Here is a 21506-nt window from a genome sequence, read left to right on the forward strand (position 1 = left end):
GGCGTAGCTGGCGATTGGTGTAGAAGGCGGCAGCTGTCCCCGCGGAGGCGACGACGGGGCGGTCTCAGGAGTCGGGACGAGCTAGAGCGCGTCACCCCCAGGTGCTGCGGTGGTCGCTCGTGTCTTGTGGGCTCGTTCGGTGTTGCCCTGCACTGCTGCTGCCGCCGCGGAACCATGGCTGTGCTCGTCGTGCTGCTGTCCTTGTTGGTGGCGGGTGAGGACCCGGGGGCGGGCGGGGCGCGCTCCGGGAGGCCCTGAGCTGCAGGGCTCGGGGTCGGGGGCGGCAGCGGGGCGGGTGCCGCAGTGCGGTCAAGCGGCGGCAGCCTCGTCGCCTCCCTCGCGGCCTTCTCCCGACCGGCCCGTGGCGGCGGGGCCTGGCGGGGCCGGGCGGAGCTGGGCTGCGTGGGGGGCACCTGAGTCGGCTCCACCCTCCGCCTTTTCGTGGAAGGTGCGTCCGCCCGTCTTGCCTCCAGCCTCCGGTCAGCCCGGCCTCTTCCGGCTCGAGAGGCGCTTCGGAGGATGGAATGCATTTCTCAATTAACTGTTCAACCGCAGCCCTCTGCGAAGAAGGGAAGGCCAATATCTTAGCTGCCGTCAGCTGCTGCATGTCTTTGCATTTTTCTGGTGTCTTCATTTCTAGCAGTTGTCATCAGTGATTGGTGAAATCCCCTCCCCTCCTCGTGTGTTTCAGGATACAAAAGTTGGAGGTGGAGTAATTGTTTTTGTAAGATTATTTCTAAAGGCGAATTCAAAGTACCTCTCAATAGTTTGTCGTAGTTTCCCATTTTTAAGGATTTGGAAACTAAGACGTGAGTCATGTGCCTAGGGTCACATGTCAAATAATGGTAGCTTTCTTAGTGGAACCTAGATTCAGCAAGGGGAGTGCAAGTCACCTAATTGTTGACCTCTCTTCCTGTGTATCATGCAATTCATTTAATTTTACAGCAGTCCTTAGTAGAGGATATCATCCTCTTTCTGCAGAGTGATCAAGCCTAAGTAAATTACCTAACACCACACAACTAGTAAGCAGCAAAGCTGGAGTTGAACCCAGATCAACTGGCTCCAAAGCATGGGCCTTTTCTATTAAATATGTTGTTTGACGTATGGTGGAAATGTTACTCCCTTCTCTGTGAGAATGTGGGAACGTTGGGGGCTGGGACGCGGGCGAAGAGAGTGGCCAACAAGAAGCCAAGTTGAGAACAATTTGGAGGAATGGGGCTTTTCCCCAGTCTGTTGGTTTAAAACCTATAGGTTAAAAATCTATAGGAGGCCTGTGCCTCTGCTCTGTGAGGTCTTGGATGTCCCACTTTTGGACTGGTGGTTTAATTCTGCAAGGGGGTGTAGACCACTGACCCTGAAATCTGCGGGTCTTCTCCTGCCCTGGGGTGCCCATGTTATGTGTTGATGATAATTACACTTATTTTTATGCCCCCCAAATTTTCGGGTTCTGTTCCTTCTGTTTTTGTCTCTGGAAAGTCATTCTGATCTAGGAAGTTACTTTGGGGGAATTTTTTAATTTTTTAAATTCAGCTTTTGAAATTTAAAAATCTTCCCTTTGATACTGTGATTTAACTGAACATCATCTGAAATTCCATGTTTCATGTTATGAGTGATATTATTTTGATTCAGTGAGGTGAAGGGTTTTTGTTTTTGGTTTGGTACATGGTTTGAACATGCTTTCCTAACTAGAATAGTAGTCTAGTTTGTCAAGACCAAGAATCTGATCCTGTCAGCTCTGCATTGCTTCTCGTCAGCTGAGGTTATATTACTATTTTCCATAATGACTAAAAGTGATTTCATGGAAAACATCTTTAATGGACTTCTCTATTTGAGAAAAAGATGTAAGTCCTTTAAAATGGTGTTACCAAACCAGAGAGAGATTAGAGGGAAGGGAACTAAGGTTATGAATACCATGCCATGAGGAGTATTTGAAAAAATTGTTTAGCCTGGGGAGGAAAGGCCAAGGGCAAACATGGAATTCGAAGGGATATCATGTTGAAGAGGGATTCAATTTGGGCACTGATGCCTCGGAGGTGAAAGGTAGGACCTATTTATTTTTTCACTTATTGATTCCATCCATCATTCATAGATCACTGCATAGTATGGTGGGAGCTCCCAAAGGGCGGCGGACTTAGCTTCTAGCCCAGACTGGAGAGGCTGTGAGAAATTTCCCCCGGGGATGGGGGTGCCTCATGGGACAAATGTGAAAGGGTGGGGTGGGAAGAAAAGGCATTTTCGACAGAACAGCATGTGTAAAAGCACAGAGATGTGAGAGCAAAGAACAAAGAGTTTGGTGGGGCCAGCATGTATAGGGGTTAAGTTGGGAGATCCAGAAGTAGGGTTGGTGGGGTGCCTTGGCTGTTATGTTTTGGATTTTGTCTCAAACGCTCTGGACAACGAGTAAAGGTGGTTAAGCTGAAGGATGAATGAACAGAATTGTATTTTGAAAAGATGATAGAAAGGCTGGATCAGAGAGTAGCATGACAGGTCATAAGGTGGTAGGTCCAGCAAGCCTGGTGAGGGCCTGAAGAGTGTGCCCTGGACGTGGAGGGGAAAGAATTTGTGCGATAATTAGAAAAAAAGATCAACAGAATTCAATGGTTGATGAGCTGTGCTGCTGAGGAAGGATTTAAAGACAAGGACCAATTCAAGCAGCTGGGTGGAGGGCGGTGTCCTCCTTTGAGAGAGAGAATACAGGAGGAGCGTGTGGAAAGATGGTGAATTTAGTTCTGAACCTGTTGAATTTGAAGGACACATGGGACTTAAAAGAAAGGCCCAGCCGACTGTTGGGCATGTAGGTCTAAGGCTCAAGGGAAATCTAGGCTGAAAATAAAAATCTCGGAGCCGTCAATGTGTTTTTGGTGTTTGTAGCCTTAGGAGTAGATGGGCGCAGCCAGGGAGAGAGTTGTAGATAAGGAAAGCAGTGCGGCTCAGGGATTGAGCCCTTAGGTGGCCATAATGTGGCGCGTGCTAGGTGGTCTACTGGGCTGCCGGAAGAATGCATTAGAACCTCCATTTCTATCTATTTTTTAATCTCTCACTTTTTTTTTTGGTATGGTAATGTCCCTCAATTTGGGTTTGTCTGATATTTTCTCATGATTAAATTGGGAAGAATACTACACAGGTATCTAATCCTTTTTAAAACTTTCTATTTTGTGTGCTTTGTAATATGTCACGAATATATAATCGATTATACTACAAGTGTATACAAGTATACTCGTACAAGTGTATACTTTATAAATAACTATATGTATGGTGGGACTACTTTCAAATTTTGTACTGAAAGACTTGAAATCTAAAAAGTCGGGACATCATGGATTTCCAGGACGGGAGGGGAAAGAAACTGAGGAGCAGCAGCCAGGGAAATTAGAAGGAAAACCAGAGGGCTGGCCTCAGGAAGGCCAGGGCAGGAGATTTTCAGGGAGGGAGTTGCCAGTATCAGACGCTTTGGGAGGGTAAGTAAGTTAAGGGCTGAAAATTGTCTTTTGGATTTGGTGAGTCGTTTCAGTGGCATGGTGGGGTCAGAAGCTATGAGGTAGGTAGTAAATGTGAGATGAAGATGTAGAGAAGCAAATGGGGCCGACTGCTCGGCCAGGAGTCTTCTTAAGAAGGGAAGCAGAGGCTGGTGGAGGTTAGGAGGACCAAAGAAGGTTTTCTGTGGCGATACTTTTAGAATGGGAGCACCCTAACCGTATTTTTATGCTGGAGTAAAAGAGCCAGTTGAGGGGAATATTGTTAGTACAAGGTGTGGCTTCATTCATTCATTAGGTCGACAAGTATTTATTGAGTACCAGTGTGTCACTGATTGCTCGCCAGCCCTGCGACATCCCAGGGCTTGTGTCTTGTGTGAACAAGGCAAAGTGAAACCCCTGCCCTCACGGAGTTTATGTTCTGCAGGGCTAGCTTTGTATGCCTACAACCATGTAGGCACCTAATTCTTGATCACGTTGTCTGTCCCAGAATAGTGGCTTGGTAAACATTAAATGCATAATTTAATAGATGAATGAATGAATGTCCCTAAGAAGGCCGAGCCAGGGGATTGTTTTAGACTGGAGGAGGGGCACCTCTGCCAACATCTGGAGGGAGAGGAGATAAGGCTAGGGGTGGTGCAGATAATTGTGGGGAGAGGAAGCAGGTAGCTGGAGGAATTCCTCTGTTTTCTCTTGAAGCAGGTTATCTGGTGAGACTGAGTCAGGAGTGATAAAACAGGAAGTTGAAAAAAATAAGGAAGCCCATTTCAGTTCACTACAAGGGGAAACTTTGTTCAAAGGACTACAGTGTTTGGACAGTGGAGATGATTGCTGGCAAACGTAGTATTTGTAAGTTGAGGTGGTGTCCCCCTTTGCTGGTGTCCCCATTCAGGTAGAGGATGGGTGACTGTCTGCCAGGTATCCCGGAATTACCTGCATTAAGCAGCAGTTTCTTTGTATAGGACTCCACGTCTGTAAGCTTTTCTAAAGCTCTAGACTCCTGAAGGACTTGTGCAGGCATGGAAGTGGAATCGAACTATAAAGTTGGGGCAAAGTAATTTAGTATAACTTTGCTGGGGTTTAGTGAGCAGGGCCATGTCTCAAAACAGGACTGTCTCCAGATCCACATATGGTTCTTTAAATGTGTATGATACTTGGAAAGTATGTGTCTCTTGCCACCCCGTTTTCCTTAGAGTTTGCAATAACTACTGCTTTAGTGAGCCAAGATGTCTGTCAGTTACAAACGGCCATTCCATTCTGCTAATTTTTTTTGGTCTGCCTTCAGCTAGAACAATGTGGAAATTCCTGCTCTGGCAGCTGTGCTGAATTGAAACTCATAACTCTTCATGTTGTATCAGCACCATCCTGAGGCCTTTTATTTACTGTCAATACTGCAACACCAAAACATTTACTGTTGCTTCTAACTTTATTCCCATACTCAGTAAGTGGTACTTTCTTTAGGTCAGGAGAATAACAGTGATGCTTTATTAAAGTCTAATTTCCCATACTAGGCATGAACAAGATTTGTTTTGGACTTGAAGTTTATCTTTCCATAGGAACCTGAAAGTTTCCATTAGCTAGTTGTCCTTGTGTAGACATCATTGGGTTAACACATGATGGGTGAAGAGGCCAGATAGCTCATCCATAGCCTTGGAAGGCCCATAAAATAGTCCCCTTATTCTCATCCTTCACTTTTTAATCCCAGGCCCCATACCCCTAGACTAGTAGACTTTATTATTACAGAATACCTTTTCTTACCCTCTTGATATGTCCATTGGAAATACTATTTCCTGGATTCCGTTTCTAAAGTCTGAAGTGTTTTATATTCTGACTGGTAACATGTACCCAATTGACAGTCCTCATGTCCCTAGGTTTGCTTGTGGGATTTAAGGAAAGATATGATCTATCCTAAGATACAAGGTGCAATTAAAAAATCCGGTGAAGTTTTAAAAGATTTATTACAGTAAAAGACACATTGCCATTAATCCCTATCAAAATACTCCCCTTCGCTTCGAACACACTTATCCCATCGTTCTTGCCACTTTCTGAAGCAGTTCTGGAAGTCCTCTTTCATGAGTGTCTTCAGTTGTGCTGTCGTGGCTGCCTCGATGTCCTGAATCGATTCAAAACATTTACCTTTCATGGTCATTTTGATTTTGGGGAAGAGCCAGAAGTTGCATGGTGCCAGATCCAGTGAATAAGGTGGGTGAGGACACACCGTAATGTTTCTATTTGACAGAAATTGCCGTACAAGAAGCAATGTATGACAGGGAGCTTTTCCGTTGTGATCACAAAATACAGTGAGTGCTGCTGCCGAGTGCCATCCAGCAGAAAGGCAGGGATCTTCAATATGGGAAGTGGCACATCGAACCTTAGTAACAATGTGGAACAAGTTTCAGCTTGTTCGGTGCAATCAGTTGGGTGGAACTACAATTGAGATAAGGTGTTTTTTAAATTGTGCTGTAAATCATCCTCCATCATGACAACACTCCATGTCACACATCACTTCTGGTACAGCAATTTCTGTCAAATAAAAACATTACAGTGTGTTCTCATCCACCTCATTCACTGGATCTCACACCGTGTGACTTCTGGCTCTTCCCCAAAGTCAAAATGATTCAGGACATTATTGTATTACAGTCTTTTACTGTAATACTTTTTTTTTTTTTTAAAACATTCACCATATTGTTTGATCATACATTGTACACTAACCTGGTAAAGTTTTGAAGTGAAATACTAGGAATTTTATGAATTTGTATTTTGAAGAGAGGGTCGATGGCAGAAATAATTTAGAGAGTTTAAGTTTCTTCCTTTTTATAGTCTGTGACAGGGTTTTGGTTTTTAAATTCTGGAGAAATGCCACTGATTTCTAATTCTTGACAAATTGCCACATGCCTCTGTTTAAGGGCCTTTTGTACGTAGGAAGGCAACTAGATCATTAAGAGAATTTTGTTTCATGGTTGTACCTTTGTTACAGCAGAAGGTATGGACTTAAATTCTTAAAGAGTGGTACCTTGAAAAAGAATTCATTGATGTTTATTTAGGATTCAGCATTTTGTCCAATCATAATTTAGTATGCTAATCAGTGGGAATCGGGAAACATTGTAGTTCATAATTTTCAACGTGGATGCAAAAGATTTATGATGCTGATCATTTACTTACTAATCTGTTTTCTCCTCAGGTGTTTTGGGGAACGAGTTTAGTATATTAAGGTCACCAGGGTCTGTTGTTTTCCGGGATGGAAATTGGCCTATACCAGGAGAGCGAATCCCAGATGTGGCTGCATTATCCATGGGCTTCTCTGTGAAAGAAGTACGTATATTTTTTAAAATAATATTTGGGGCTGCTTCTGAAAGCATTTGTGATGATTTCTGCTAATAGCCCAAGAAAGCAACAAGCAAACATAGGTGTATCTGGTACAGGTGTATCTGGTACAGATTACAAAAGTAAAAAAATGCTCATTTGTAGTTGGGAGATTTTGGATAAGTGCTTCCAGCTTGGCTATGAAGCCAAATCCTTATAAATCATTAACCGTGTAATAGTTTATTTATAGTAGTGAAGTCCTTTGTATGTAAGAGAATGCATTTGTCCTTTTAATAGGATGTATAATTTTGGCTTTTTTTTTTTTTTTTTCAGTTACACATGCTACATTTGTGTCTTAGTTCAGGCTGCTATTACAAAGTACCATAGACTGGGTGGCTTATATACAACAGACATTTATTTCTCACCATTCTGGAGGCTGGCAGTCTGAAATCAGGGTGCCAGCATGGTCAGGTTCTAGTGAGGGCCCTCTTCCAGGTTGCACACTGTCAACTTCTTGTGTGCTCACTGGTGGAGAGGGTAAGAGCTCTCTAGAATCCCTTTTATAAAGGCACTAACCCCATTCATGAGGGTTCCATCCTCAGGACCTAATTACCTTCCTAGGACCCCCGTCTCCTAATACCATCACATTGGGGGTTAGGAGTGCAACATATGAATTGGGAGGGGGGGACACACAAACGTTCAGTCCATTACAATTTGTTGTAAATGATAAAATGTATATGTATCTTGCCTGAGTTTAGGAAGATAGTGTGGTCAGTAGCTATGGGATCGCCTAGCACCTTGGTTTCCTACAGTTAAGCTGTAACCTGTTATACGGTAGTAACTGGCTGCTTATGTGATGGAGCGGAAGAAGGCTAGATCCAGTCAGTATGTGAGAGATCTAAAGCTAAAGGTTAGAAGAAAGGGGATGCAGTTTGCTCTGTCTTCATATCATTATCTCCTCCCGTTTTACAAATTTGGTGCTTTTGATATGGTTTCTAGATATCAATCACTCCAAGGAATTTTCCTCCAAGGTCCTGATGCCCCTGAAACCAGAAGCAGTGCCAGGGACCTGTCTTTGTTGGGCCGATGGGAGGAGCCCCTGAGCTCCTGGCGTGAACATGACTGGTTCTTTACATTTAAGGAGGAAATTTGTGCTTCGTTCTTTACAAACTTCAATTTGACTGCAAATGGCTGTTAAAATAACCTTTAGAAATAATTATTAGTAAACTAATATGAGTTACTTTCAGCAGGAGTTTTGTTTTAGTTATAAAGAGCTTAGTGTAAAGAGAAGGTTTTAGTAACAGTCTTGCCTGTCACTGAGAGAGAAAAGTGACGCTGTAAATCTGGGCAAACGATGGGGGAGAAGGCATCCCGGGTATATGAAGACGAGAGTGTTGGTAATCTGGGATTTGAAAAGTACCTATATTTTATGTTTACTTGCCTGCTTTTTTCCATCAAAGGTTTGAGATGACTTACTATTAAACTTTGTTATTCAAATCTATAGAAGCTTAAGAAAAAGAAGAAGGTAGAAATCTGCATCCTTGATGAGATTGCAACTACTGCCTTAAGTAAAACATTTGCTCTCCCTGTGAATTTTCATTGCCAGTGTCATCCCAGAACTCCTTAACTCTGCTATATTAGGTGTTCTTGGGGCATGAGTTCCTGAATTGATAATTCAGCACCATTTCCTGTTTTTCCATATTTAGGACCTTTCTTGGCCAGGACTTGCGGTGGGTAACCTGTTCCATCGTCCTAGGGCTACCATTATGGTAATGGTAAAGGGAGTGGACAAACTCGCTCTGCCCCCAGGCAGCGTCATTTCATACCCTTTGGAGAATGTGAGTATTTATTATAAAAAATTGAAGGGGTGCCGTTTTTAATTTTGTTTTGTCAGCTGTCATTGTGAATTATGTTCTAAGCACACTTCTCCTATATATTTTTTTTGATGCACTGATTGATAAGTAAAACAATTTAAAAAAATAATGTGGTTGTTAATTTATTGAGACTTGTCCATTTCCTATGGATGGGAGTACTTTCTAAAGTAAGAGGTAGAGAAATTGCCCCACTTTCAGAATAGTCAGAGGATCGATAAAGAGAAACCAGTTGAGAGTGTATTCGGCTGACACTTTCCTGGGCATTAAATTCATACTTTCCCTTCAGAATTTTATGTCATTTTTGTGGAAGAAGAAGACTGAAGGCTGTCTGGCTGGCTCACTTACTCCTTCACTAGCCCTTCAAGCAATAAGGCTGACAGAGTGATTGTGAGAGGAGAGCAGTTAGCAAAACATTTTTATATGCATAACTCAACGAAAGCAAGGAAGGGATATACACAAGGGCCAGATTTGAATAGAGAACTCAAAAGCCACAGTGGTAAGCAGGAACAGAAGCTGGAATTGTGTTCCCTGCAGAAAGCCAGGGTCTGCAGAATGCTGTCTTGTTCTTGAAAGGAGGACTAGTAAAACCCCAGCTGCCCCAGGGTTACCAGAGAGGAGCTGGCTGCGCCGTTGGCTGTGGGACCCTTAGCTTCCCCTAGAGGAATCGGAACTACAGGCTTGTGCTGTGCTCCAAGTTTACACGACCCACCCCATATGGATACCTCCACAGCCCAGGGTTCCTTTGGTAAGAAAACTGCAGATGAGTCGAATTTACAAAGCACTTGGAGGAAAAACTGCCACAAGAGTCGGCAGGTACATCAAACAATTCATCCCCCTAGAACTACAGATAACAGACTAGTCTCAAAGAGATTTGAAAATACATACATTAAAATTGTGAGAGTTAAAGGAAGGGATAGAAACTGAGGCATTTTGATATGTGGTGCTTTCATTGATATTCGTAAATATTTCATAATTTATATTGTGATTTCTTTAACCCATGAGTTATTTAGAGGTGTTTAAAGTGTGGGTTCTTTTTAAAATATTTTTTAATTTTTCAGTTTCTAATTTCATTGCCTTGTAAAACTGTGGTCTGTATGATGCTGATTTTGGGGGAATTTTTTTCAAACTTTCCTGTGGTCTAGTATAGATTATTTCCAAGCACACATGACATGCTTACAAAAAATTACCATGTACTAGGCCACAAGGTATATCTCAACAAATAATATACAATCAGTATCATATAAACCACCCTCTCTGACTACCATGCAGTTAAATCTGAAAACAATAAGAAACGGTAGCTTAACAATGTGTTAGGAAATGGTAAAAAAAAAGGACTTTTCTTTCAGGTTTAAAGCACACTGAACACCCTATAGGCTATGGCCAAATCAACACCTAGCCATATTGAAATTAAAGAACCATCAAGGACACTGAAAATCTTAAAAGCTTTTAGAGAAAAGACATTTCCCATTACAAAGGAATGAGAGTAGAATGATAGCAGATTTCTTATCTGTTGCCATCTAAAGACTAGAAGAGCAAGAACAGAAAAGCAGTAATTTGTATAGTATAAGGTGAGGCTGAGAATACTGTTTACAGTCATAATATTGAAATAATATTGATCTGGTGAAAATTACGACAGAACTGTTGGGAGGGTGGATAGAGAAATGGAGTGCGTGTATGGGGCTGTGGGAGAACTAAATCCTCATTTTCTATAATTGGAGATAAATAGATAATGCCTAAAATTGAAAAATCAAGATTTAGTGATATAACCATGGAGATGGTGGGAAAAGGAAAAGGAAACAAAGGATTTGAAAGAGGACCAGGAATTGAGAGGAGGGACAAACTTACTTTTTTATAAAAAGCCTTTTTTTATTAGTTTCAGGTATAAAAAGTCTTAAAGAATTATTTGTCTCCTTAAACCATGTGTATATATTAACTTTTTTTCTATGTAACTCTTGAAAAAATTTTTTGGAAAGATATTTGGAATCGATACACTCCTAAGTAATTACTGGGTTGAGGAGAAAATCACAGTGGAAGTTTCAAAATGATTTGGACCTGAATATCAATGAATGTATTGTATATATATATAAAAAAATTGTGGGGTGTAGCTAAAGTGGTAAGAAAAGGGAAATTTATAGCCTTCAGTGTACATGTTAGACAATTTAAAAGGTGGAAATTCATGAACTGAAGAAACCAGAAGAATTCAGAATAAATGGAAGGAAGGCGCAAGACAGATTTCAAAAAAATTATTTTTTAAAATTTTCACAAGGATTATTAAGTATGTGATTGTGTGATTTCTGTGAAAATCACTGTAGAAAGTACCTTTAAAATAAGAATATAAAATTCCAAAATGTTAAGATTTTCATTAGCATACAATCCAAAAGGTAAACATTTTAAAACAGACACCTCATTTTACTTGAGTAGAAGCTGTGAAAAGGGCTCATGCTGTTATAGCTTGACTCTGATTGACTGCTCCTAATACTTTTCCTGGCAGTAGGTGGTAAGTGAGGTAAAAGGCTCAGAGGTCAAAAACCCCAAAATATAAAAAAAATAGAATGTCTTAGAATTCCACCTAGTGAAGCTTCTGTTTGATTAGCTAGCTGTTTTCATTATAATTTCAAGTCACACAGATACAGAAATTCCATTTTCTCCAGGACAAACAATGCGTATCCTTATAATACAGTGGGGGGAAAAAACCAATCACTAGATTTTAAGCAGCTGAGCTTTTTCGTTTTTGAGCTTAGCGGTCTATAGAATTTTTTTCTTTTCCTTCGTATTATAGTTTGGTGCTCATCTGACTCAGTAGCTTCTCCAGTTTGATTGCTAGGGAAGTGTTACCTTTAATCTTCAACTTTCCTGCAATGAGTGCCATTTCACTAGCTGAAATGAGACTGGAGAGTTTGTGTTACATGTTCTCCTATTCCCTCCAAAGCCTGAGGAGGTGAACTGTATAATTGCAAAAGCAGTCTTGTGGCTGACTCAGGAAGCTGGTGACAGGTTGTTTTTTTATATGATACTGATTGTATATTATTTTGCAAGTTTGAACTCTTTCCCCTTCTTCACTCATTAACTCATTTTAAGAGAATTTTGGGAAGAGTTAATATGCATTTTGAGTAAGAGAAGAAAATTGGTTTAATTTCATAGTATCATGAAATTGAGAAACTTTAATTTTGATGGTGGTATTTCATCAGTAAGATTTATATAATCACATTAATTTCTGCCTGTACCATGTTAGCATTAATTGCTACTTATAAACATGAACCTTTTAATAGTAAAGGGAATTACTGAAAAAAAAATCTCTAAGAAATCTCTGTTACAACCGTTACTATACTGCTTATTTTAATGCAATATTGAGAATAAAATAATTTTTGAGGAGAAAAATTACCATAATTTATTGTTAAAAATAATGTGGGGCAAAAACAGATCTATGGGGATAGAAATCAGAATTTTGGTTACCTTAGGGGTAGACTTAGTGGATGGGGTGGTTTCTAGGGTTCTGATAGTATTCTGTCTTGATCTGGATGGCTTATATGAGTGTCTCCATTTGTACACATTCCTTGAGCTATTATGCCAAGATTTGTATGTTACACTTTAATAAAAAAAATTCAAGGAAAAAAATAGATTTAGCACAAGTGGTAATTTCAGTTTAGTAATATATGATCCTAAGATAAAGGCTTCAAAATTCTGTGACATATTTTATGCCTTGTCTAAGAGTCTTCAGCCTATTTGAAGACAAACCCTAAATCTTATTAAACATTTTAAATTTTAAAATGAAAAATGAGGTCTGTTTCAATTAAGTTTAATTTTCCAAGTTCTTCTGACCTCTTACATGCAAGTTAATACTTTATTGTAGAATGTACATTCATTGTGGCATGTTTAATATTGAAACCAAATGTACTGCTGCTTAAAATGCACGAATGACCACCAGAAAATGATGGTTTGTGCAAGATAGTGTTGTGTCCTTCGTGTTTGCAACTTATTTCCTAGGTAGGCACGTTGGGAGACTCACACTCAGTGGACTGCTAGGAGGCTGTTTCATCTTCTGTGCCCTCAAGAGGGCTGTTTGTGTTTGGATATGGTTTGGGTCTTTTGAATTTCTATAGAAAATGCTGGTGCCTTTTTTTTTTTTTTTTTTTTTTTAGGCTCCTTTTTAAATACTATCTGAATGATTTTTTTTCCCACTTTGGTTCAGGTAATAATTAAGGTCTTACTCTTAAATTTTAGGCAGTTCCTTTTAGTCTTGACAGCGTTGCAAATTCCATTCACTCCTTATTTTCTGAAGAAACTCCTGTGGTTTTGCAGTTGGCTCCCAGTGAGGAAGTAAGTGATACAGTTTTTATTTAAGATGCTTTGAAAATAAGCTTTCATTATTTAATGAAAATTTAAAACCAGTTATATGAAAAATGCTGTCAGACCTCTGTATATTGGAATTAATCTGTGGAACATAACTTATAATTTTGGATTCTTCTTGCAGAGAGTGTATATGGTGGGGAAGGCAAACTCAGTTTTTGAAGATCTTTCAGTAACGTTACGACAGCTCCGCAATCGCCTATTTCAAGAAAACTCTGTGCTCAGTTCTCTTCCCCTCAATTCTCTGAGTAGGAACAATGAAGTAAGTACAGTTATTGAATGAATACATTTATATTACTAGTTTCCTATTTCTTGTGTTCCTGACTTTAGAGCAAAGTTGTATTTTAGAAAATGACAAGTTTTACAGCTTTACTCCTAGAGTAGATTCTTTTTTCCTTTAGTGTAATTTTCTTATGAATCTCTTGAATAAATTGACTCTTTGTGAGTTGAGCTGTAGTAGTGTAAATAGTATTACATTCTGACATGAGCGTTGCCACCAGTTAATCTGGACAAACCAGAAATCACAGCATTTACTTGGTGGCTGGTGGAGCTGTGTTGATCTATTACATTGGTGCAAAAGTAAATGCGGTTTTTGCAATTTAACCATTTAAAATTCAGTTACTTTTGCACCAACCTAATAGTAATGTGGGAGCTGTTGTTCACCGCCACTTCTAATGTGTTGCCTCGTTTTTCTCGTTCACCCTTGACAGTACAGTGGAGGAAGCCACCCTTTTGACTCTGGCAGCTTCACCACTTTACTCATGCACCCTCTTAACCACATGGCATGCCACCTTTCTGGCACCCTCCCTTCTACCTGCTATGGTTGTCCAGGATCACTGTCTTTTATTCTCCAATGTGGAACATGTTCAAGGGATGTGAGCAAACTAGGCCATTGACGACCTCACTGCAGTGTGCCAGAATATTCTGATGCTCTGAGGGAAAAACCACTGTAGAGTTTAGATGTTTTATCATAGCTTTAGTGGGAATGTGGCTGTTGAATGGTAGTCACTGCTGGGGAATGACCATCACCTCTAAGAAAGAATGTTTTATATGCATTTTCACCTGAAATGAATCTACCAAATGGAGGACAGTTGTGGCATAAATTCACTTACGTGCTTAACATTTGTAATACCTTTGCCTTACTTGATACGTGGCAAATACAGATCTCTGGTGCATATATAAAGTAATGCTCGTTTCTTTCCACTCTCTGCAGGTTGATCTGCTCTTTCTTTCTGAACTGCAAGTTCTGCATGATATTTCAAGTTTGGTAAGTAGGCTGCTCTAATTTTTCAGTTCTATTTATTTTGGTTCCAGAAGACATTTCTAGAGAATCTTTGAATGATAGTGAAACCAACTGAAAAGTTTGATCAGGTATGCCCTAGATTTATGATCCCATGAAAGTTCAGGAATTAGTGATGGTGTTGGGAATTTTGAACTCATGTTGCAGTCAAATTACTTTGCATTTCTACTCTTAGGAAACAGTAAGTATATCCTCCAAGAATTCAGGCCTTGGGTGGGCCACCCTAGCTGTAGCCCCAACTTGGCTGTTCATTTCCTATCAGACATTAAGACTTAACTCCTGTATCTAAAATAGAAATAACAGTTTGGACTAATAATGCTATTGACCAAGTCAGGAAGGGAATACATCTGCCTGAAGGGTGTTTTTGTGTGTGTGTGTGTGTGTGTGTGTGTGTGTGTGTTTGTTTTTTTTCTGGTGAATTTTTTTAAAAAATCCTCCTGTGACTAAAATAGAAAAGCTTACCGGTTTGCTCTCTACTGAAGTTGTTTCCCAACTTTTTCAGTGGGGTTGGTTTGGAAGTCTGGTAGCGCAGTGCTGGGGAAAGGCGAAGTGCTCCAGGGGGCATGTGGAAGGGGTCTGCTCTCTGAGCAGCAATGGCTCATGTTCTCCTGCGATCAGACTGGTCCAACCATCTGTTGTTTCTTACCCTGGCCTTCATCTGAAAATTTTAAACTAAGGAATTTTGTAAAAAGCTTTTATTAAATATTCAGGGAGTCCTATAAGGGCTCTTAAAAATGAAATTGATGTTGCATTTGTTGTATTGGAAACTTTCATTTGCCACCATTTGTAGACAATTTGTGTATTGTGGCGCACTGGTGTGGCTCTGCTCGTCCAAGTTTAGTGAGGCATCAAACTTCAGCCGGCTGCGTTTGACATTATTTACTTCCTTTTGTTTGTTCTCTTAAGTTGTCTCGACATAAACATCTAGCCAAGGACCATTCTCCTGATTTATATTCACTGGAGCTGGCGGGTTTGGATGAAATTGGAAAACATTATGGGGAAGACTCTGAACAACTCAGAGATGCTTCTAAGATCCTTGTTGATGTTCTGCAAAAGGTAAATTATCGATGGGTTATGAGAGGTTAGAGTATGACCATTTCACTTTTGGCCTCTTAATGGAAAAATCTACTTAGTGAAATACTATTGATTGAAGTCTTGCTCACTTCTTTGGAGGACCTGTAATTTTAGTGACCAAGAATGAAGTAGGCCAGTGATGTACGTTGGCATGTCTCTAGTGCTGGCAGAGGCAGCACAGGAAATGATGGATAACTCCAGCACAATACTTTTTTTCTTTTTATCATGGTAAAATATATATAACATAAAACTTACCATTTTAACCATTTTTAAGTGTACAGTTCTGTGGCATTATGTACATTGATGTTTTTGTGCAGCTATCACCACCATCTATTGCCAGAACTTTCATCTTCTATAACTGAAACTCTGTCCCCCTTAAACACTATAAAATAACCAAAGGGGAACACCTAGCACAGTACCAGACATTTAGCAGATACGTAATAAATGATTTTCTCCTGTCTTTGAGGTTCTGACCTGCAACTCTTCAGTGAGGACTTACAGTTAAATCTTTGTAGATGTTTGTGATTAACCAGAGACTACTTAGGAAGTTTCGTTTCCCTTTCCTACTTCCCATCTCCCAATTTACATGCCAACAGATCCAGGCTCTTCTGAGAGTAATTTTATTTTGAACATTTCAATGTATGTTGAAGCTTAACAGTTTTCTGAGTATTTTAATCAAACCCTTTAAGACTTGCCTATTGTAAGACCGTGTCGTTCAGGAGTCAGCAGGGAAGTGTATGTCATTCTTGTAGGTGCACAGAAACTTTCCACATAATTTTAATAAATAGGCACTTGCGATTCATAGTAATGCCAGTTACTTCAGTTTGCAGATGACATGTATAGTCTTTATGGTGGGAATGCAGTGGTAGAGCTGGTGACTGTCAAGTCATTTGACACGTCCCTGGTGAGGAAGACAAGGACCATCCTCGAGGCAAAGGACCAGGTGAGCACATTTGTCGATCTTGCTTTAAAATTGTGAAAATTAACTTGTTAAAAACCCAGTAAGTCCTATGTCACCTATGGGCAGCATGAATGGGCAGTCAGGAAATCTGCAAAACCATGTCAGTTAAAACAAGCTTTCCTAGTCACGTAGGTGTTGTGTTTTGCCAGTGATGCTCAGTTCTGTGGGGTTGCAATCAGGTAATGCAAGAGTTTTGAGTTAGGGTGAAAGCAAATCTGTCGAAGCGCATAATGTAATTCAGACATTGGTATTACAAGCCGCCATCCGAAGTGAATGTGAGGGAGCTACTCCGTCTTTGTGTACAGCCCCTCATTTCCCAAAATCCACTGCGTGCACTCTATCATTTGATTTACTTCTACAATGTTTTCGCCTGGATCTTTCTTTGATTTTAAGCATTTAGAGGATTATAAGCAAGAGTACTGGCCATGGTTCAACAGGAGTGTGTGTGTGTGTGTGTGTGTGTGTGTGTGTACATATGCACATACACAAGAGCGGCCGTGTAGATACCCTAAAACATCTTGAGGCAAACAAAGAATATTATTTATAGTTGACCTCATCTCTTAGAGCAGATTCCCAATCATTTATACACACTCCCCTTTGGATCCATTTGCAGCCCCCACCCTGCCTAGGTTTACTGATTACGATATGGGACTTAGAATGAGACTGTCAAAGGTAATGCCTGCTCAAGATAATCTAGACATGACTAGTTTGAGATTGTTTGGTTCTAAATTGGAGTGGAAGGACCATGTCAGGCTAGACCACCTGAAAATGTTCCTACTATAGAGCATCCAGAAATGCTGGATAAAAATAAACACCCTTTTGAGTGCATAGTTTATCTCTCTAGAAAGTAAGGGAAATTCTTGAGGAACTTGAAAACTGGAGTAATAAGGCGGCCCTAGGGACATTTCTGTTTGGGTTATCAAATGACTGGAAACAAGGTCTTTGGTCCTTGAATGTGGCGGTGGTGAGGGATTTGGAATTGACACCTCCATATAAAGCTGGGACCCTGAAAGGAGTGTGCCCTCAGTAAGAAAATAACCTGCCCACCAGCAAAGGGAGACAGGCAGCGTGGGTTCTGTGTAGTCACAGTAGGTACTGAGGGTGGGAATGTCTCCCAGGAAATTCTTAACCACAGAACCACCTTTGTGTGGGTTTGGGGCCCAATTTTGTATTTCCTGCAAGTCTCAGGCCAAGAAATTAAACACATACCCTCCAACCCTGGTCCCAGGCTGGTAAGATCTGTGGTGCCCAGAAGTAAACATAAAACCTCTCTGGCTCCACACAAGCCAAAACCCTCAACCCTCCACGCAAGCCATAGTAGAGAGGGGACTCCCACAGTCTCCCCAAATGTGAGCTCAGAACATTGTAAAACACAGGTGGAGCCAACTACCATGTGTGGTAGCTAAAGCATCAAATGGTAGAATTAGACCCCCAAGAAGTTCAAGTAATAGAATATGGGTACAGGACATAAAATAATCATTTAAACCGATTTAAGAAATTAAAACGGAGTCAAATGAGGAAAAAACAAGATACAGATTTGAATTTAACAGGATACTTTTAAATGTTAATACTAGATTCTTTCAACATTGACCGTGTTAGGGCTGGTAGTTTATGTGAAGTGACTGCAGAGGGAAGTGCAGCCCTCCGGAGAAGGTACCCTTGTTCTGGGAGTTTGACAAACCAGTTTTGCAGAGCTGAATTAGTTGGTCTTCTCAGGGGCGTCAGGTTGAATTTATGAATCAGCGGCTTTAATGGATAAGTTGAGTTTATTAGAAAGTTTCTGAAATTATTGTATGAGGTATGCTCAAAGAACATAGTGAATGTTTAAGTAAAAAAGTTTGTTACAGTGAAAGACACATTGCCATTAATCCCCCTCAAAATACTCCCCTCGCTTCTAACCAATCGTTCTTGCCACTTTCTGAAGCAGTTGTGGAAGTCCTTTCGTGAGTGTCTTTAGCTCCCCGCATATAAACGCACACGCTGTGTAGCTGTCCGCTCGAGTTGAAATCACTGTCTTCCTTTAAAGAGAAACAGGAAGTGCTTGCAGCATGCCAGGTGCTGGGGCTGTGGGGTTACAGTCTTCTCTTCATACTCACTGCCCTCATTTCTCTCACCTCAATGACTCAGCTCCCTGCTTTCCAGCCTCCCCTTCCAGATCCTTCCTGCACATGATCATCCAAATTTTCCTACAACAAACCTGATCGTGTTACTTCCCGATTGAAACGTGGTCAATAGCTTCCTGTTGCCCATAGACTGAAGGCCAGGTTCTCCATAGCTTCCCTGCCTCTAGCTTCAGCTCCTGCTATTTTCCTACTTGTTTTCACTTGAATGAACTAAGTTTCTCAAACACTGCCTTTGCCAGAAAGGATTACATTTCTCAATGCCTTTGCACAGGCCTGGAATCAGCTGCACCTCGACCAAGGCCCAGCACATATCTTTTCAAAACAGAGATGTGGTTGACTGAGCCATCATTTGTTTCCCTTTTTAAAATGAAAGAAAAAACAATTTTAAGTAGATCATACATAAATACACTCATGCGCTACTTGACAACGGTACGTCCTGAGAAATGCGTCATTAGGTGGTTTTGGCATTGTGCGAACGTCATGGAGTGCTCTATACAGACCCGGATGGTACCGCCTGCTGCTCCTAGGCTGCAAGCCTATACGGCACGTTACTGTACTGGGTACTGTAGGCTATTGAATGTGTTGTGCTCTGACGTTAAGACGGCTATGAGGTCACTAGGCAATAGGATTTTTTTCAGCACCATTACAGTCTTACGGGACCACCATCGTATATGCGGTCCATTGTTGAGTGAAATGTCATTAGGCAGCACATGACTGTATAACATGTAATACTAGTTAAAAAATAAAAAGAATTTGAACACTATATAGATGAAGAGATTACTTGTTCCTCTGAAGCTCTGTCTTCTCCCTCTACTCTCCCTGTCTAGAGATAATTGCTGTCCTGAATATTGTTAATCATTCGCTTGCTATTCTTTACAGTTGGACTACATAACGTATTTATCCCTAAACAGTGTTGTTTGGTTTTGCGTGTTACTTGAATTTTATATCAATGGAATCACACTATATGCATTTGTTGTGTTCTTTGCTCAGTATTCTTTGTAAGAGTCCTGCAGACTGATAAACATATCTGTAGCTCAGTCATTTTACAGCTATGTGTTCTATTGTGTGGATGTGCCACAGTGATCCATTCTGTTGTACCTGCATCCTTGACCATGTTTCATGATACACATATGGAAGTTTCCCCAACGGTATGAACCTCCTGGATCATAGGATATGCACACTACACACCTTCAGCTATACTGGTATTGCCACATTCTCTCAAGCAGTTGAACTGGTTTATACTTCACCAGCAGTACACATTATCTTCTCCATGAAGGCTGCCCTTCTCGATTCCTCCTAATAAAAGCTCTTGTGCCACTTATGAATAAATGTTTGTTAGATAAATGAATCATAGCTACTACATTGGGATAATTTCCTACCTTAAAATTCTTCCCTCTTGATTTTCTTCCTTTTCTTCATTTTAGAAGAACCCACCAAATCCCTATAACCTTGCATATAAGTATAATTTGGAGTATCCAGTGATTTTCAACATGGTACTTTGGATAATGATCGCCTTGGCCTTGGCTGTGATTATCACCTCTTACAATATTTGGAACATGGATCCTGGATATGATAGCATCATTTATAGGATGACAAACCAGAAGATTCGAATGGATTGAATTTTCCTTATGCCTAACTTAGAAAAGGGGTTTGGAAATTGGCCGTTTTGTTAAAATAAAACTTTTAGTGTAGTTTAAAGTAAACAGTATACTTTAAATTTTTTTAAAAAAGTAAAGTTTGTTCTTTATTTTGTGTGTGCCTGTGAAGTTGTTTTAGAGTAAATTATACTATTGACAGTAATTGATTTGTGTGATGTAGATTCCATAATATGCTCAAATATTATGATATAACCATTTAATATAATTTCATTCCATTTAATATTTGGAAATAATGCACTGAAATAAATGTAAAACATTTAGAATAGCTTGTGTTATTTATGTTGGGAAAATGCACTGAATTTATTAGAGAAACATATGAATGCTTAATTTCCTACACAGGATAGGTTAAAATGATATTTGAGCTGTTATATACTATTAACCATTTGTAAATGTCTTAATTTGATGTAAATATCTCTGAAACAAAAGGTTTTTAACTTAGAACAGTCCTAAAATATGAATGTGCATATACAGTCGCTTAGATGGGCACTGCATCTGATTGACAGAGGATAGCTCTTTTCTAACCTGTTCTGAAAGTTGGGTGATCTGAAATGGTCTAGTGTGACTATTGGTCTAATGGTCTAATGTAAAAAGACTACATTGATCTAAGAAGAAACTAGCTTTGTGGAGTTGTAGATGTTCATAATTATACACACAAAAACAAATATTTGGGGGCTATCTTGGGGCATGGATATAAAAATCTTTTTATTTCAATAACTTTCCCCCCTGTGTAAGTTACTATGGTTTGTGGTACATCATTCTATAGAATATTAAGTGAAAGTAGATGCTCCCTACTTTTCATGTGGAAGTGGACCAATGTCTATAGAGTCACAAATAAAGTTAATGATTCCAAATTTGTGTCATTTCAATACTAAATCTATTTTATGTTGTAAAACCATAACTAAACAGGGTTTTATTTAATCAGAATTGTCTGTTTTGTTATACAACTGGTTTCATGCTTTTTAAAAAAATTGGTTGATTTTCTGGTTATTTTTTAAAATAATTTTTAATTTTCCAATTACAGTTGACAAACAATATTATATTAGTTTCAGGTGTACCACATAGTGATTAGACATGTATGTGACTTATGGAATGATCACCCTGATAAATCTAGTTCCCCATCTGACACCACACATAGTTATTGCAATATATTCCTTATGCTATACTTTCCATCCCCATGATTACTTTGTAAATACCAGTTTGTACTTTTGTATCCCTTCCCCTTTTTCACACCCCCTCCCCCCAAAAAACCCCTCCCATCTGGCAACCATCAAAACGTTCTCTATGAGTCTCTTGTTTGTTCATTTATTTTGTTCTTTAGATTCCACATGAAAGTGAAATCATGTGGCATTTGTCTTTCTCTGTCTCACTCACTCAGCACAATACCCTAAGCACAATC

The 21506-nt window shown here is 40.0% G+C and overlaps 1 protein-coding gene across 1 annotated transcript; it reads left to right on the top strand.

Moving 5' to 3' along the window:
* The first annotated feature begins 15 nt into the window (after positions 1-15).
* Positions 16-20961, top strand: ATP6AP2 (ATPase H+ transporting accessory protein 2). The gene is made up of 9 exons (XM_019747892.3): positions 16-214; positions 6652-6782; positions 8480-8611; positions 12869-12964; positions 13119-13256; positions 14208-14261; positions 15201-15350; positions 16192-16311; positions 19877-20961. Exons 1-9 carry the CDS (start codon positions 175-177, stop codon positions 20069-20071), a joined length of 1056 nt encoding a protein of 351 aa, XP_019603451.2. The 5' UTR covers positions 16-174; the 3' UTR covers positions 20072-20961.
* Positions 20962-21506: the final 545 nt, after the last annotated feature.

The sequence above is a fragment of the Rhinolophus sinicus genome, chromosome 18 (genome assembly GCF_057876585.1).
Source record: "Rhinolophus sinicus isolate RSI-liver-muscle chromosome 18, RSI-T2T, whole genome shotgun sequence".
In the NCBI taxonomy this organism is placed as follows: domain Eukaryota; kingdom Metazoa; phylum Chordata; class Mammalia; order Chiroptera; family Rhinolophidae; genus Rhinolophus; species Rhinolophus sinicus.

What these genes read in the sequence shown, in the direction of transcription:
- ATP6AP2 (XM_019747892.3), top strand. Translation starts at nt 175, where the DNA reads ATGGCTGTGCTCGTCGTGCTGCTGTCCTTGTTGGTGGCGG. An exon ending in CTCTGAGTAGGAACAATGAA is followed by an intron (nt 13,257 to 14,207) that starts GTAAGTACAGTT and finishes CACTCTCTGCAG; the next exon opens with GTTGATCTGCTCTTTCTTTC. An exon ending in TCCTCGAGGCAAAGGACCAG is followed by an intron (nt 16,312 to 19,876) that starts GTGAGCACATTT and finishes TCTTCATTTTAG; the next exon opens with AAGAACCCACCAAATCCCTA.